The 18934-nt window shown below is 34.8% G+C and overlaps 1 protein-coding gene across 1 annotated transcript in view; it reads right to left on the bottom strand.

Annotated features, from left to right (window-relative positions):
* Positions 1-16662, bottom strand: part of LOC148869730 (bifunctional aspartokinase/homoserine dehydrogenase 1, chloroplastic-like) — a 32916-nt gene extending 16254 nt beyond the window's left edge. The window contains exons 1-11 of the mRNA XM_088971499.1: positions 16376-16662; positions 13398-13465; positions 12911-13285; positions 8849-8937; positions 8458-8761; positions 8234-8286; positions 7926-8140; positions 7727-7814; positions 7536-7649; positions 3336-3434; positions 1758-1952 (exon numbers count right to left, since the gene is read on the bottom strand). Of these exons, the coding sequence (XP_088827625.1) occupies positions 1758-1952; positions 3336-3434; positions 7536-7649; positions 7727-7814; positions 7926-8140; positions 8234-8286; positions 8458-8761; positions 8849-8937; positions 12911-13285; positions 13398-13465; positions 16376-16539 (1764 nt within the window). The 5' untranslated portion in view covers positions 16540-16662. The remainder of the gene's footprint in view (positions 1-1757; positions 1953-3335; positions 3435-7535; positions 7650-7726; positions 7815-7925; positions 8141-8233; positions 8287-8457; positions 8762-8848; positions 8938-12910; positions 13286-13397; positions 13466-16375) is intronic.
* Positions 16663-18934: the final 2272 nt, after the last annotated feature.

The raw sequence follows: 18934 nt of genomic DNA on the forward strand, positions 1-18934 counted from the left end.
AACAGTTTGGTGATGCAACGGTTGATTCTTTCATGAGCTAGTGTGTGGGGTCAGTTGTAAACTCAACAGAGCCCAAGTACAAAATAACCTGAACCAACCAATTGCAGTCCCAGACTTTGATCTAGAATTGAAAAGGAGAAAGTCCTACTTGGAAGAACATGGTGGGAAGAAGAGGAAGAATAAAGATCTAAATGATGAGAAAAAGAGATTCAGGTCTAAAATAAAGAAAGAAGAAAAGGAAAGAAGAAAATAATGGACTATTATGCACAGGTGACGTCAAAATTAATCTTATTCCATTCATCCATCTCTCAAACTTTCATTATAATTGCTCTTTATAGACTAATTGATCTCCCTTTACAGACCCCATTTCAACTAGGAAAATGGCCCAAAACAAATATGAACTACTTAAAAACTAAGGCAACCTAATAGCTAACCCATATGGATACTCAAATAAGGATTTCTAAAATAACTCTGATAGCCCATTACAAATCCTATACAACTAAACTTCTTGCAAAGGCACCAGAAATTTCTAAAAATAGTAAATCGTGATTTACAATAAATAGTAAGGTTACAATAAATACTAAGAATAGTAAATGTATGGCTATCTGTAAGTTTGAAACTTAACACTTCTGATACCCAAAATACCTAAAAATTATGAATTTATGATATTGATATTGGATGAGAAATCAAGGAATACGAAGAAAAATTATTTCTTTTTCCATGGATTATTTTCTTGCTTCCATGCCTGCATCACATTTCTTCCCAAACCTGTTTTAGTTTATTCCAGATGTCTTAACAGTGTTTCTTATAGCCAGACCAATCTGGATTTGCTCCTCACCGAGTGCTCCTCACAGCACACCGTAGTCATGTAACGGGAACATCTCCCCATGAATGATGACATGCAAGTATGGGAGATGTTCCCGATGTGCGGCTGCAACATCTCTGAGGTTGGTGTGGGAAGCAAATCCGTCTCTAGCCAGACAGGCCCAATACTGTAGCCGATCAGTGCCATCTTTTCCCTTGTCATTCAACTCTTTTTTTTTTTTTTTGAGAAAAGATAACTATTATATTCAAAAGGGGCAAAGGGGGGATGTACATGAGAAGATGTACAAACAACCATCAGGACTCACAACTATAAAATCACCCCACTTAAGGGGGCAAACTATTAGCACTATACAAACTTACCATCCTACGTGCTTTCTTTCTTTATCAAAAACTTCCTACATGCTTAAGTCTTTTCTATTCATTAGTTAGGTTTCAGCCCCTTTTTATCATAGTATGCCCTACATCATTATGCATCTTGTAAAAAGAAGTATTCAACATTTTTACCTTGTATGATGTGAACCAATATAGTTGTCCCAAATTCAATCTATCTGTTTACCATAATATGTTCCTAATTTACTATTGGGTCAAATCTACACGTGTACATTTTTTACAAAATAAGGTTCTAAAAACTAAATATTTCTTACTTTGTACAACTGAATTATCATGTAGATAGACACAAAGATAAATGCGTATTTAATTAATTGGATATCTTTGTCAAGAGGAAAATAATCACACATATTCTAAACATTGCATCGTAAGCCTTCTACAGATCTTTCAAGTGACTAACATTAATCAGCTAGTTTCAGGTCCAGCCTAAACAGTTACTTCATGTACCAGAGCACACAGAGGAGATCATGGTAGGAAGGATACAAGAAGAAAGATTTATCAAAAAAAAGGGTACAAGAATAAAGATGGAGTATTGAATAAAAAACCTGATCTCTGAGCTGGTCAAGAAAAGTGGAACCAATCAATCCCGGTCCAATAATGCCCATTGCTATTGTAGTTTTGGAGAGATAAAATCTGGAGTGAACAGCTCTTAAAGCTCTTATGCAATCTTCTTGCTTAAGTACAACAGTAATATTGTATTCAGAGCAGCCTTGAGCTATAGCCCGAACATTTATATTAGCCTGCAGGAGAGTAGGAGTATTTGTTCATCCTATAAATTATGAGTAGACAGCATCCAGGGAACTGAGCATAAAGCGAGCCACAGAAACTAAAATCTTCATCCAGAATTCAAGTACCTATAGCTGTCAAACCTCTCCAAAAGTCCGAAATTCAATCCAACTATCTTGGATTCGGATTATCTGTTTACATTTTCGAATCGGATTCAAATTTTGCAATCTGCATCCGATTAATAATCGGAACGGATGTGGATTTAACTACATCTGATCCAATTAAAATCTGAATCTGATTATATTATAATTTTAATACATAAAATTTATATAATTATATATAAAATTGAACAATATAATTTTATATATTATACTATATATAAATTCATATATATAATAAATTCAATATTTTATATAATATTAACTTATTATATATAAGTTAAAAAGTAATTAAGGGTCCGTTTGGTTTGCAGTTGGAATCGGAATCGGAATGGTCTATTCCCATAGTCTATTTGATTCAGACAGGAATGGGAATGGAAATTAGAATCAGGAGGAATGGGAATGGCCATTCCCTCAAATGGGGGAATGCCATTCCACCAGGAGGGATTCCAATTCCACCCAACCAAACAGTTGAAATCAGAATAGTCCATTCCGATTCCGATTCCAGACCCCTATTCCCGCAAACCAAACAGGGCTGAACTTTTTTAATTTTTTCTTTACTTAAAAAATGAAGCAAAGACTCAATGTTTTCAAACTGTCATTGACCTGGACAGTTGGACCGTTTGGCCCAGGAACCGTCCAGGCAACCTGTTCTGTTTTACCCCAAACCTGGTCCTTGGCCAAAAACCGTTGAATTGGTCAATGACCCATTGACATGGGTGGTCGAATTGTCAACCCGTTTGACCCGTTCAACGTTTTTTTGCCTTTTATTTTAATTTTTAAATTTTTTCGTCAGAACGGGTCATCCGTTCAAACCGGACAGTCAAACTGTCAACCCGGAAACCGGTGGCTAGAACAGTTCCAAGTTGGTTTTTAAAACATTGGCAAAGATGGATTAAATCCAAATATGGTTCAAGTCTGATAGGATTTGAATCCAATCCAAGATCTTCAAATCCGATCCTATTCGGATTTTAGCTTTCGTTTCTGGGGCGGGCGAATGATTTTTCTGAGTATCAATCGGAATCCAATCCAGTTATAGCCTTACCAGTACCTACCTTGAACATCCAAGGTAGAATAATAACAAAAATTCTCAAGCATGAGAGATCACTACATAAAGATTTTGAAAAATAGACATGCAGAAACCTTTTCCGGTATTTGTCATTTTCCTTTTACAAGAAAAAAAAAGGTAATTTATTAATAAAGAAGGTGAAGAAAGAAGAAAGAAGCAAGCCTAAATACCTTTGCCAATGCATTGAAAAGAGTAGCACTAACTCCAGGTGTACTTGCCATTTTCTGGCCAACTGCTGCCAAAATGCTACAGTTGTGAATAACCTCAATCTGAAAGAAGCATGGTTAATGAACAAGCGAATAACTTAAGTTGTTGAAAACCAATAATTTATTAAATCAAATACCAAAATATTTTACTGTTGATGCTCCTAAAAATTGCAGCAAGGAAATCTATAGAAACTTCAAGAATGACACATAGAACCAATGTTCAAAAAACCAGACCGGGTATAGAACCAGAGAAGGGAGAGGTTCACGGGTCAGAGGTTCAATCGGGGTCGAACCGTGATGACATGGCATATACATATCTATACTACGGGTCATATAAATACTATATATAATATATTTTATAACTTGCAATATATTTAAATATGGTAGTTAGATGGCAAGTTCCTTAATTTTTAAAGCAAATGACTAGGTTTCAAGTCTCTTAATTTACATTCTCTTTTAAAATACGTGTATGATAAAGTAATATGTACAATAAAGAGTCATTAATTAACACAAGTAATAAGGTGGACTAAGGGTAATTAAGCAACATATAGAAATTAGAGGTCATGGGTTCAAGTCTTACTAAAAACATTTTAAAATTTCAATTGTTAAGGACCTAGGCGGTTTCGCAAAACCGGGACCGGTTCACTGGTTTTCCAATCAAACTGGCAGGTCAGCTGGTTTCCACTAGTTTTTGATCAAGTGCGGTTATTGGGGTATGACTGAAACGGCCAAGGTTCTAAGTCACAGTTAAACTGGTCCAACCGGTCTGGTTTTCTAAACACTGCATAGAACCTTTAATAACTAGAAACTCCGAATCTTCATAATTCAAAGGCAGATATTTCTACAGCCAACTGAGATTCAATTTTTTTATGGAATACATAACCATGTTGACCAACTAATAGAGGGATGTCTATGCATATAGGCCGAGTATATGACCTCACTTGAAAGATGAAAGTCTTATCAATTTGTTGCACCTTGAAATTCCTTCAAAATATTGGGCTCCAAATGTTCTCTTGTCACTATTTTTCAAAATAATAATCTGTTGTTTTCTAACAGAATGGTTTTAAAACTTCACCACAACCAATTAATTCCACCAAAACACTTCTACTTCCATGGTAACCAAAGCAAAATTTGTACTACTATTTATATCTCAATAAATTTTACATTACCTTTTCTCAAAAAATTTACCCAATTGAAATTCAAATCAAAATTCCATAACTTTGGTCAAATTTCAATAATTTTTGAGTGTTCCAATTGAACACTTACAAAAATACATGATTTATAAATCAATAGAAGAGAGCATGCTAAGTAAAACTTTTAAAAAACATAAAAGACAAAGAATTTTCTTTTTTTTTTGAAAAAGATAAGATAAGATTTTATTAATGAAATACAACAAGGGTGTAGGGAGGCAACCCAAACTCAGCTAAACCACCCTCACACTGGCACTTACAAGTCCCGCACACTCCTACATTGCAATAGTCAATAGATACCTCATACCATAAAGATTCATGCTGGAACCCCTTCAAGGCCAAAACCCAAGAGGCAAGCCTCCCTACTTAGATTGTATTATGGAAAGGAACCAAAGACTTCCTGGACAGAAAGAAGATCACTACTCCCCAAAATCTGAAACCTGAGAGATTCATACACAGGATTCAGCCCCAACAAGAATGCAAACACCCACTATTGTGAAACAAACTTATTGTACGCCTTTGCATCATCATCATCACTTTTCAACTCAAGGGTCTAGTAATGATCTATCTCCTTCCATACTGAAGTGAGAGCTGAATAGCAAGCAAACAAGTTACGGCCTCCCTGCCTACAAGTAGTGGATTCAACCTAGAACTGATAAATTTTTGCATAGTGTCTCTGCTCTGAATAGGTCAATTTAGTCTGTTCCCCTATCTCATTTTCTGTATCAGTCCACATAAAATTCTTCCTCACTTCCGGGTTCCATAGCCACAAGGAGCCAAGACATCACCATACTGTTCTCTTGATCCCACCTATCATATTCAGCAGTCCCTATCTTAGGTTCCTTGACCTTCTTATTGATATAGCCAGATTTCCCCCTGGCTATAACATACAACTTTATTCCCTTAGACCATTCCAGATAATTTAATCCATTCAATGGGGTAATAAACATAGGGAAATTTATGCTTTCAGCCCCAACAGTAGATGTTCCCTGAGGTGATGTAAGTCTAGATGATGCAGAATTATCAGTTGCCATTCACTCAAGCACCCAAACCACCAAAAAAACACAATCTGAATTCAATAAATAGAACTCGACACCTCACATCAAACACACATGAAGGAAAAATAAGGGGTCAAACCCTAGTCGAACAATAGGAAGCTAGGAACTGCTGAAATCCTTCTCATACACTGGCTACACAGCCAAAAAACAAATTTTATTCATCATCAATACTGCACACACTGCTTACAATACATACCTATTGTGCACAGGATCATTTGATCCACTACAGTCACAAGAAAAGGCACACAACCCGACGCACTTCCCTTGTCACTACAGCCAAGAAAAAAGAGGAAGAGAGATGTGCGATCGCTGGTCTGATCAGCCCAAAGGAGAGAACTCTTTCCACAGTTGAGGAAAGAAAGGAAGAAAAAGGTTTAAATAGAGAAGTCGATCTGAGATCTTCTACCGCCCAAGAACGTGGCTCTGATACCATGTTCTGCACTAGAGAATTAATAAAAATAGAGGAGAAGAGAATTGAAGAGAAAAAAAGATAGTTTGAGGGGAAAAAATCTTGGCTGGTGGCACCCCTTTTACTATTTATACTTGAGTGACATAAAAAGAAGAAAATTACAATATAGCCCTTACGGCACATACTATCATAAAAAACGTATAAATCTCAACACATAGAAAATCAAACCAATCTTCTTGTATTCCTTCGCACTGACACCAATATTTTGAGCATTGACTTTCATAAACAGGATTACAATAGGGTGGTTGAAGTGGAAAGATGTATTTGGTGTGTTGTAACACCAGCTTATACCAACAAGACTAAAAGGAAAAAATTTTAAGATTGCCAACATTATATGGGACAAAGTGTAGGGCAACCAGAAAACAATGTATCCAAAAAATGAGTACATCAAATATGAGGAAGATGAGCCATCATTGATCAAAAAAAAGGATGGGGATGCTGAAATGGATGGCCAGCAAGACGAGGAAGGACATAATTAGAAACAAGCACATGAGGACCCAGGAGTAGCCCTGTTTTGTGACAAGATCAGAAATAGTAGACAGAAATGTTTCATTCATGTGCATAGACAACCAGTAACTGCAGCAGTGAGGTGTGGCTTACTGCAAGTAGAAGGCTCTAAAACAGATCTGTTTCCCACCTCTTGATTCAATGTTGTTATTCTTATAGTGTGTGGTCCCATTGCTTGGTGCTGTTCAATAAACAATGGGCAGTCCCAAGAAATCTCAAGTATTTAATTTCCTCTTGGCGAGTAAAAGATTTTAGTCCCTGTGGCAACATCCAATGGAGATTGGTTCCTCCTGCTATTTGCTAGTTGATTTGGAGAGAACGCAATAGAAGGATCTTCGAACACAAAGCTATGACAAAGGAACATATAATGGGGAAGGTTGAAGCTTGAAAGATCTATCATTCATTGGTCTAGCCTCTTTAAGGAGTTTCAAGGCCTAAAATACCAAAATTTCTGTAATCATTGGGAGCAGATCATTTCTGACATCAACTTTCTAGTCTGATATAGTGCCTTCTTTGGTAAGGAATTCTCTGACTCTAATACCTTTTGTATATGCCTCCAAGTGAGAATTCATGTATATTTTGTTTGGGGGAACCTCACCCTCCTTTAATATATGCATACTACTATTGTCAAAAAAAGGCAAACTAGCTGGCATACTCTATCAAACAGACTACTACAGTACTACCCCCAAAGGAAAGGAATGTTGATCCAAAATTTTCTTGTGCCTTTTCCAATAACCATTAACCAAGCCCCAAAGGAAGCCCTAATAAATAGAAACTGTGGAGGCAATAATTTAAAACATCCAATGAACATCAAGTATTGATTGGAAAATCCAGGAACTAAGCACACTGGAAAAGGCTGGAAAAGGACAAAGTTAGTTTCTTTCAGAAAATAACAATGCTATTTTGTAGGCATCTGTTTAGTTAAACTAAAGTAGAACACCTGTGAAATACGCCCAGCATCCAATGCTTGACGAAACCTAGACTGCAGAGCCTCAGCAACAGCATTTACTTCTTTCTCAGGCACAGCAAAGCAGACAGAATGCTCACTACTAGCCTGCATTTATCCAATCATTAAGAAACAGAAATTATTCATTTGAACCCATGTAATTGATATCATCAGGATATATGTACCTGGGATATCATTATAACGTTAGCTCCCACATCTTTCACAGCACCAAAAATGTCATCAGCGGTACCAGGAACACCAGCCATTCCAGTTCTGCATCAAAATAACTTGAAACACATAAATTAGGCAGAAAGAATGGAACAAAACGAGATACTTCCAGCTGCAAAAAGACATGCAGCTTGGGTCCATGGAACGCATGCTTACCCTTCAACATTTACAAGGGCCAAATTGTCAATTGTTGCAAATCCTTTAACAAGAGACTTCAATTGCTTACTATCTCCATTTTCATCAACAGGAAGCCTGCAAATAGTTGTTCCAGGAGCAGAGAGATTGAAGATATTTCTTATTACAATTGGAATGTCATATCGCATTACTGGGATAATGGTTCGTGGATGCAAAACGTTTGCCCCAAAATATGACTGCATATACAGGTAAGCTGTTTGTTAGGAATGTCTGATCAACAAATATATCTCACAATTCCAACAATATAAGAAGAGTAGTCAATTTTTCACCATTTCCCAGGCCTCCTGATAGGACAATTTTCTCAATATCACAGCCTTGCTAACTGCAGAAAAGAAATTATTTTTGGTTTTACAATCAAGCCCATATTAAGTTTCATTCAGATTCCAGAATGCAATATTTCACCTATGAAAACCATAGTTATCAAAATCAATGAGAGTTCCTATCATTTCTCATAATGGATTAACCAAGTACACAAGTAAGCACCAGTTCAAACCTTTTCTGGGGTCTGCACTGTACACACCATCCACATCAGTCCAAATTGTAACCTGACGGGCCATGAATAGAGCTCCCATTATAGCTGCAGAGAAGTCGCTTCCATCTCTTTTTAGTGTTGTAGGAATATTTTGGGGTGTACTGGCTATGAAACCAGTAGCAATGATTATCCTAGATGGATTTTTAGAGAACCAACTCTCAAGTCTTCTCTCAGATTCCAAAATATCAGGATCAACTTGATTAGAGTTGGTAGGATTTACAATAAGAACATCTCTAGTATCCATCCAATTGCACTCCACTCCTTGCTGCACCAAGAGAATTACTTAAAATAAGTTTTATAAAGTTAAAATGTTCAGTTACTTTAGCACTCCAAAAGCAACAAACTTCTGCACCTTTCTGACAACAGATGACAATATCTGAGCAGACCATAACTCTCCATGGCCCACCACAAAATCTGAAAAAGATTCTGTGGCATGACCAGCTGCAATACATTAAGGTGTCAGCAACTGCATTGGTTAACAGCTTCTATTTACCAACAATAGAAACCAAAATAACAAGAAAAACCAGCATATAGTCCAAAGTATCATGCATGTTTCAATTAAACTGATGACCAGAATGCCTCTTTCAATGTAATTGTACAAATTGAAAACTGTATGAGATCAAAATGGCATACTAACAAAGCTTAAATTATGCATTCAGAAAGAAATAAGCAACAAAATCATATCAAGTTTACGGAACCCTTCAAAACTTGTGCAAATTGAAGCCAAGTTCAAAGGAGCCCTAAAACATTTTTGTGAAGTTTCAAAATGGGTGCAACAAGGTGAGCAACTCCCAAGAGATGGATTTTTCTACAGAAAAGACTTTAAAAGGTTCCTCATTACAGATAATATGGACAAGGGAGATTTTACCCATTATCATTAACAAAAAATAAATAGTTTCCTAGGAAGATAAAAAGGGAAAGAAAAGCATATCACATCTAAGCCCCTAAAAGTATTTCAGAAAGTAGTCCTAGCTTCAATGTGGTAACAGATCATACATCAGATACTGGGAAGTGAAAAGGTATGGGATGGGAAGCTCCCACCAACTGTATGGGCTATGCATGTTGAAGAGGTGTACCATAACCAGATATTTTCAAGTTAGAAAAGGTAGTTAAATGGTGACCACCATTTCAAAGACCAAGACAGCAAAATTAGATAAATGAGAGTCTGTAAACCTGATAGTAAAGCCCATCCATGTAAGTTAACAGCAGGCCATAAATTAATTTAAAAGGAAGTTGGGCCCCAATCACAACTTATAAATCATTTCATGGGCCTGTAGTATCCATTTAAAGAGAATGCCACTTGTCTTTTCATAAAGAGAGGGCTTTTTTTCCCACCTTAAACCCCTCTTCAAGTGGGGTGACACATAGCACCCTAAGAAAAGAGGTGTGGGGAGTTAGCTACATCATGGTTTCAAGTGTCGCGACATTTCACTAATGTCACCCGACATATGTCGATGTCAAGGCTCACCGACATGAAAATGGATGGTAATATAAAAATTACATTATTTCGGTCGACATTTCCTATATTTCGGAAATGTCAACCAAATCGGTTCAAATAACCAAAAAAAATACAGTTTTTCCTATTATGTCAACAGGATGTCGACTAATGTACATCAATAATATAATACATTAGTATATTATATTAATATAATACATTAGTATATTATATTAATATAATATATTAGTATATTATATTAATATAATACAGCATATTAATATAAATTATTCCATTAACAATTTCTATTTAATATTTCAAATAAAATATTTATAAAAAAGAATTAACAAAAAATAAAAACAAAAGAATAAATTAATTACTTTATAATATAAAACATAAAATATTTTTCAAGTAATAAAATATTAACTAGATAGTATTTTTAAAATATTTATTAAAATAAAAATGTTTATTCAATTTTATAATAAATCATATTCTAAATTTAATATAAAAAATCAGAATAGATTCATTAAATTTTATACTAAATCATAATTTATTATAAATTTAGTATTAAAAATCATAATAAATTCATTAAGTTTTATAAGAAATCAGAATTTATCATAATCTTAATACTACAAAAAGGAGAATCAGTTTATTAAATTTATAATAAAACATAATGTATTATAACTTTAATATTTAAAATATCAGAATAAATGTATTTCTATTTACTAGTGTGAAATAAATATATTAGAATTTATAATAAATCAGAATTAAAAACAAGAAAAGAAATTATCGGATAACCTTGTAAAAACATCAAAATACATAACAAATCAGTAAATCGTCATTTACTAATTTGTTATTGATCTTAGTTTCTTAGCTTTATATAATGGTTGGGAATAAGATAATAGTCTAGAAATATGTATTAATGCTTCTTTTATCATTTTACAAAATATCATTGCATATTTCCACAATTTCTAATTTTTACAATATTTCCCCTCAACATTTCCGACATATGTCCTATATTTTGGTAAGCGACATTTCCGTCGACATCGACATTTTAAACCTTGATCTACATCCCTCTTCTATATACACCCCTCTCCTTACAGAGAGGAGGGCTAATGCCATTCTAATAACTGAAGTTCCAGCAACAAAAAGGACAAAACAAGAAAGAAGAGAAAAGGAGGTGTGAAGAATTAAAGTCCAACCTAAGTCTATGAAGGTAGGAGAAAAGATGATACTTCCCCATCTCTTCATGACTACATCTATACAGCCTCCTCTATGAGGAAGCCATGCTTCTCTATTCCCCTACCCTCTTACTCCTCTCCATTTTTCTCTTTTTCCTTGCCTCTAAATAGAAAATTAATCCCATGTAGAGGAAACATCCATCTAGAGCCTTTTTTCATGAAGCTTGACTAATTATGGCTCTCTAAAAGATATTAATTCAATTTTGCATGCGGGAGATAACCATCTATAACCTTATTCATGAAACTTTACGGATTATGGTTCCCTACACTATTAAATTTCTATAGATTTTGATTCAATGTGGGGAGAAAAGTCATCTACAGCCTTTTATGTTTCAATAAAATTACCTTACCTTTCAGGAAAAAAAAAAATTGTCCCTACATATCTACCATACATAAAAATGTTATTAATCTATTTACTCCTTGCGCTTTCTATCAAACTAAAGAGGGAATATATACCAGGATTTTCAATAGAAAATTCTGCAGTCAAAATCTTTTACTCCATCCTGTTTATTTACATTTTTAAGTCAGAATCAAAAAGTTGTTTCTACTTCTAGCAAAGATATAAGATACCCTAAATGGGGGCTACCTAAATACTAAAAATCCACATACTACTTACTAGCTTAATTGGGTGAATCATATTATGTGAGAAATTTACCTAATTTTTTTCTGCTAACAACCAACTACAAGGGCTCATAAATGACAAACTGGTAATATCACATCCAAGATTAATGAAGATAATGGATCACATATTTTTCTCCATAAGCAAGGATAGTTTGGAGTTTCTTTATCACATTTTAGGAGGAGAAAAGTGCCTTGGGAGCCATATGTGCTACTGATGACTTGGTAACATATTAGACACAATAGAGATAAATTCAATACTAAACCACTATTGTGCAAATAGAGACCCAAGGAGGTAGCATGAAATAGATGAGGAGTGGATATGATTATCAATAGAGAAGAATATGAGTATTTAATTTGGAAACAAAAAAGAAAAAAGAAACAGAGGTCATGACCATTAATAAGAACTTCCTTTATATCATTCCAATATTCTCTAAAATTTGTCGTATTTTTGAAGAAGAAAATACTCTCAAAATTGAAATTGCAAATCTTACCACCAAGAAAGCACAAAATATTAAAAATTTCTTATTCAATTTCATTTGATTCATTACATAGACTCAGACTCATAGCCACACTGGGAACTCTGAATAATATGCATTCCTAGAATTACGTTTACACTTTGTTTACCAATTCAAGAATTAGATTAAGTACAACTACTTTTTCCAATTTTCTACACCTAAAACATTCCCTCAATTCTAAGGATTGCATAGAGAAATCTTTTTTATTGGAAACGGTAACTTTCATTAGTATTGACCCATATTTTGATTGCATAGAGAATTTCATTTATCACATCAATAGGATTCCATATTCCCTAATTCAAATGTTATAATTATCATATTTTCAATTTTCAAAGAGATTCCATTTGCATTGTCAATAGCAAACCACCACTACCAAATTCTATGAGGGCAGAATCCAATATGATTAGGATAAAAATTCACAAATCTGAAGGAAACACATAGAATATACACCAAAGTAGTGATACTTACAAGCAACCTATAAACTTTGTACTGAATATCACAACAATGTATTTCACTATTGGCTGTCATTCAGAAAGGCTACCACTGTTTTACAGTTTATATTGCATAATTCGACTTAGATGAGGAATATACGAGATTAATACCTATATAAATTGCATGAAGCATTGCTTTGAGGTTACTGATGTCATGATGCAACCGTGATAAGAAACTAGCAAGATCATTTCCATCAAGTAGGTTCATTGCTGTTAGTTTGTGCTTTTCTAAAACAGCATCCAGTGCTGATAAGTAGGACTCATCACGGGATTGAGCCTTGTAAATGAGATCATACATCATATCTGTCACCTTTGACATTGCAGATACAACCACCAATTTCCTATCTGAATCATCATTAATAATTATATTTGCAACATTCTGAATTCTTTGGGAGGTACCCACACAGGTCCCACCAAATTTATGAATAGACCACATATTGCCTTTGGGAAGTGGTGTTCTTTCCTCAGGTTCTTTCTGAAAAGGATCTGCCAAAAAAGGGGTCACTCAGGTATTAATAAATGAATGTAAATACACAAGCTTCTCAAGGTTGTGATTATGATTCCAAGCCATTACGACAACAATGGATGGAGGAAGGACCTGCAACTGGAGCATAGAGTTGAGCATAACATGATTGCCTTTTTCCCCACACAGGAACACAACCAATTCTGAAAAGAGAATAGCAATAGAAAATCATTGAGCAACTGACAAGAAACAGGGAAAAAATAAATAAAGAGGAAAAGGGAAGAAAAAACATGGGAAGAAAAGCTTCAAAAACAAAATATAAAAAATATACAAATTTGTAAAGGAGCAGAAGAAAAACTTTCTAGAAAAGTAAAAACAGATAACAACATTAGCCATGGGAGGAAGGGAAAAACAAGTTAGTCCCCAGATGAAAATATTTTTACTAATGACAACATTAAGCAAAAAAACTAGCACCAGAAGGAATGATTCCTACATTAGGAAATAAAGAAGGGAAGAAACAAAAAAAAAAAGAAAAATATTTGCAATAAAAGACTTTACAAAATGACCAAAAGAATAAATGAAAAATACAAGCTTTCACTCCCAAGAACAATGGAAGAGAGACGCAACCAATAACAGTTCACAAATTACCTGAAACATAGCAAAATTTCCCCAACCCACCTCCCCCCCCCCCCACACACACACACCCCGATTTAAAATAATTCCAAATTTCTGTCAGCATTTTCTCAACATTTTAAAAATTTATGATACATCAGCTAAGTTTTCAATTTGTTATCTGCAAATATTCCAAGTTTCAACATAGTATTAAAAATTTCACAGGTTTCATATAATCAATTTGAAACGACTGTCAGGAATAGAAAGTGTACAAACCACAGATTCACATAAAGAGAAAAAACTAGGATTTGTTGATTCTAGACCCATGAATCATCTAACTCCAGTTAGGTTTTTTAGAATATTAAGTTCTTATAAGATTTTAGTTAAGTAATTAAGACTTTACAATAACCAGATGATAATAAAATTTCCTCATCTAATGGAAGATTGTGGATGATTACATGCAGATATTTTATAACATGTTGAATTGTACACAATTCTACTCATGTTGAATAGCAATACTATGGCCACAACACTCAAGATAGGGATAAATTTTTTGAAATGCCTCAAAGAAAAGGAGTAAGGAAATAAGAGTCATATTTGGTTTATGTGGATACTCATCTCTCATGATCAATAACCACTTAAATGTTGTAATCTTCTATCATTTCTTATACATAGTAAATTATTATTTTTTAGGTCTTGAGTATGTAAGTGTAACTCTTTTAGCATGTCATGAAGTTTTTCAAATATTATTCCATGTTTTTAAATTTTTCATCAGTTTCCTTAGATATTCCATATTTCTGAATAAAAAATTCCAAAATATTTTTTTGGTGGGATAAAAAAAATCCAAAATATCCCATTTTCACATGTGGAAATGCCTAACTAAATAGAAACCTTGAACCATTCAAGCAACTACAGCACAAATTGATCATGTAAAGCAAACAGAAAGACCACCCATCACATGGTCACCAGTTTGTATAACAAGCAGAAGCTATTCCAATCGATCATTGACCCCTAATCAACTATCTCCAGGTCACTCCCTTTGAATCTATTCTATTGGTGAGAGAGTTGGATTGTTATGGAATCCGTCTAAGCAAGCTGTTTTCCCTGGGTAGCAAATGCTTTAGCTATTACAACCTGAGACAAAAGTGAAGGGTCTTAGTGATTGGGGAACCTCTAAGTGATTCTCCATCCAACCAATTACAACTTAAAAGTGTCCTTCAATCTCAAGTCTCAAAAACCCAGAGGCAAACCCAACTTTAAGCCATAGAGAAGAGCTGGAAGTGGGGACTTCACTCTAATGGAATTTCCCTTCCTAATAGGGCCTGAAAAAGGTCAAAACAACAGCATAGTCATGTCCCCTGAAGACTCCACCTACTGCTGAAGGTCTCTAGATTCTGAACAGCTGTCAAAGTTGAGCTTCATCACTCACTCACTTTGGAGGAGCCAGTCCTGCACAGCTTCACTGCCATTGTAGAGAAAAGCTAGAAACGAACTCTGCATTAACTGATACTCCTATGACCTTCTCCTTCATTGGCATCTAATGCCCAACTGTAATGGCAATCAAGATGATAATATTATAAGATAATCTCTTGACTGAGAAGATCCTTTGATTCCTTTCTTCCTAAGCACTGCATAGAGTGATAAATCTTGTGCATATCCAATCATTGCCCTCTTTGTGATTTTGAGCAGAAAATGAGTTAAGAAATGATAACCAGTATTCTCATTAAAACATAATAGACCGCCTCAAAAGGAAAGAAAAGGGGAAAATGCATCGTTAAATATTTTTAATTATGAAAATTACAGTATTGTGAAATTTTATGATTATTCTGACAAGGCTATTACGGTTGAATATTGGAAAAGAAATTTGTTCTCTGCCGATTATTAAAAAAATGCATATGAAAAAAAAATATATCAAGTGAAATTTAAAATATTTCTGTTCAGGTTCAATGCATAGTCTACTGAATTCTTATTTTTCCAAGGTAAATGACCCACCGATAACCAAAAAGAAGAGGCGAGAGCATAATCTTACGCTATGCCATGATCCATCTTGCAAACCATAGTAATTAAGAATCATCATCCACTGTCTGCGGTGCTGCATTGCAGCCGTGAGGTAGTCTCTTTAGTGCAACTTACCCAAATACCCACCAATGTACCCAGAAGAGTCCATGATTACATCAAAACTCAAACTTGAAACAAAATGAACGGACAATCCAACACAATAGCGATAAAGCTACCATATCAAGCTCACAATGTCACCAAAAGATTCTACTACAACACAGATATTAATCAAATCAATCTCGGAATCTCAAATAAAGCCCTAAAATACCCTTACCCATTTGACAGACAAAAGTGAATCAATCAAATCAATCTCAGAATCCCAAAGAAAGCAGAGGAACCAAAATGCAGTCCGATGAAGAACTAATTATTAACACTGTTCAATGCATGGGAGACCAATTTCCAAAGAGAAAGCTACAGGTGGAGATGAAATGAAGATAATTAACCTGGGAGCGGAATAGTGTCGAAGAAAAGCACCAGGGAACGAAATGTGGGACAAAGAAGAAAAATGGTGGCGGCATCGAGAGCTGCAGCTCTTCCTCTTGTCACTCTGTGCCACTGCACTGAACGAGAAGCCATAGGACGGAGAGAAGGATGAAGAGAATGCCATGGCTACTGCTTCAGAAGTGAAGCGAGAAGCGACACTAAACAGAGATCAGAGTATACAGAGTGTGTCCACTGTCCCCTACTGATTACTCCGCTGTCTCTTCCTCTCGCTATATATGACGAAACAGCCATAATGGTATACGAACAAACCAGTCAATTGGGAACGTCCACATCGTCACATAACCGTTAGAACAGAATCTTTACATGCAGATACCATACGTCCGTTGGTTCAGAATCTTTTCATGCAGAAGCGGGATCTTATTTGGACTCCATCTCGCATATTTGCCTAGTTGGGTTGATAAAATATTCTCGATTTACACTAAACTACCATTAACCCACGAAAAAGTGGTTTCGTATAGGAATCTTTTTAGGGCCCCACCACAACCCTCTTGATTATTAAGCCATTATTATACTTTTGAACGCTTTGAGGGCCCCACATCACAGAGATGTAAAGTGTTGCGTCCATGTGGGGTCCAGATCCTGCCAGTGGCCACGTTACACAAACCCACCACGGATGGATGCAGAAATTGTCAGTTGATCATCTCCAACTAACGTACCTGAAATTTTTTTGGGCTCCATAGTGGATGTCCACGTTTAATCTCTCGGTTGTTTGTTTCTGCGACGTGGCGGGACGTAGCGCACGCATCTCTACCACCAATGTGAGATCTGTATTATGGGCCCACCTTTTGAGATCCTGACGGAATTGCGTTGCGCCGAGAGGTCACTTCACAATTTGCATGTCGGTACTTCGATAAAAAATTCAAAGGTCGCATCCACCGACGGTGCAGCCAAGATTCCGTTTATGACGGAAAAAGGCATAATACCTGCCAATGCTGGCTCGGTTGATAGCTTCTGTCATCTGGGGCGGTTTTCAGGGAGACCTGGGATCAATGGCAAGGGGGCCCGGGAATATCTCCCTCGTCATTCACGGGGCGAAGTTCACAATAGTGGTGGTGTTTTGTGGGTTAGAGAGGTTTGAAAGAATTTATTATAAAGACTTTTCAATGGTGTAGGTCCTATTCTTTTAGATGAAATAGGTTTCAACTACAAATTAATCTTGATTCGACTTTTAAATTAAATAAGAAACTAAAATTAGATATTGAATTTCAAACAAAATGATAGTTGCCTTGTACTTAGTATAGGGTTCTTCTCTAGTATCCATATCTATATACTAAATCAATGTATGCCACAAAAAAAATATTTACATCAAAAACACAAATGTAATTATGTTTCTGATTTATTAAATTTTTTCAATAAGAAAGCCAATGTAATGTGATATTAATTATCATTGTAATTTTAATTTTAACCTTCAATCTCTATACTCAATATGGACTCCTTTCCACTAAAGGAAAGCCCTCAAAGTAAAGGGTTTTTACTTCAAACAAATGGCACTCTATTTTCTCAAGAGAGAGTAGTTTTTTCCACTCTCAAATAAGCTTTATTTATGCATGTGTTTGCCTGCTATAATAAAAGTTGGACAAATTAACTTAACTCTTTTGAAAAAATGTTAGAAAAGTAGCTATTTCAAAATATGGGACTCATATTAATTTTTTAATTTAATTTCCTAATTCAAATAGAAGACTTGTTATAAAGACTTTTATTGATGTGATGCATGTTATTTTAAATGAAATAGGTTATCAATTACCTTTAAATTTTAAAAGTAAAAATAATGGACTCAAATTAAATATATCAAATAAATATTGAATATCAATTAAAGTGGATTGTTGTTTGACATATAAAATCTAATTTAGGTGGCGTTTGATAAATCTGAAATCTGAAATATGAAAAGTTAAAAAGATATTAAAAGTATCTAAAATCTTAAAAGAAGCATAGGTGTTTTTCTACTTTTTAGAGGCTCTGAATAGATAAGTTTGTTTGTGTTGGATCAACCCTTTAACATATGAAATTCCTTAATGTTACTATTTTACCCCCAAAACTAACTATTTGGTAATTTTGAGTTCAATTTGCATTATTTCATAAAAATAATTTATTAAATTCAAAATAATATTGAAAAGTTTGAGTAAATTATGAAAATAAAAAAATAATACATTAAAATAAGAATAAAATTGAAAGATACATATAAACTTATAAATTAAAAATAAGGGAAAATTCCCGATTAATACTCTATACTTTGGGTTGAGTGACAATTTGGTCCCCGAACTTTAAAATGCGACAATCCAGTACCCAAACTTCCAAAATGTGACAATCCAGTACCCGAACTTTCAAAATGTGGCAATCTAGTACTTACCGTTAATTAGTCGTCAGTGACATTTAAAAAGTCAAAAATGCCCTTCAAATGTCATCTAATTCTCTTTATCAACCATCTAAACATTGCCAAAAAATTGAACAGTCCCAAATCATAGCCTCTTCTATTAAAAAAAGTTGGTGACTGTTTAAAA

This window comes from Nelumbo lutea, chromosome 2, assembly GCF_056320005.1.
Source record: "Nelumbo lutea isolate HS-2025 chromosome 2, American lotus-T2T, whole genome shotgun sequence".
Classification (NCBI taxonomy): Eukaryota; Viridiplantae; Streptophyta; class Magnoliopsida; order Proteales; family Nelumbonaceae; genus Nelumbo; species Nelumbo lutea.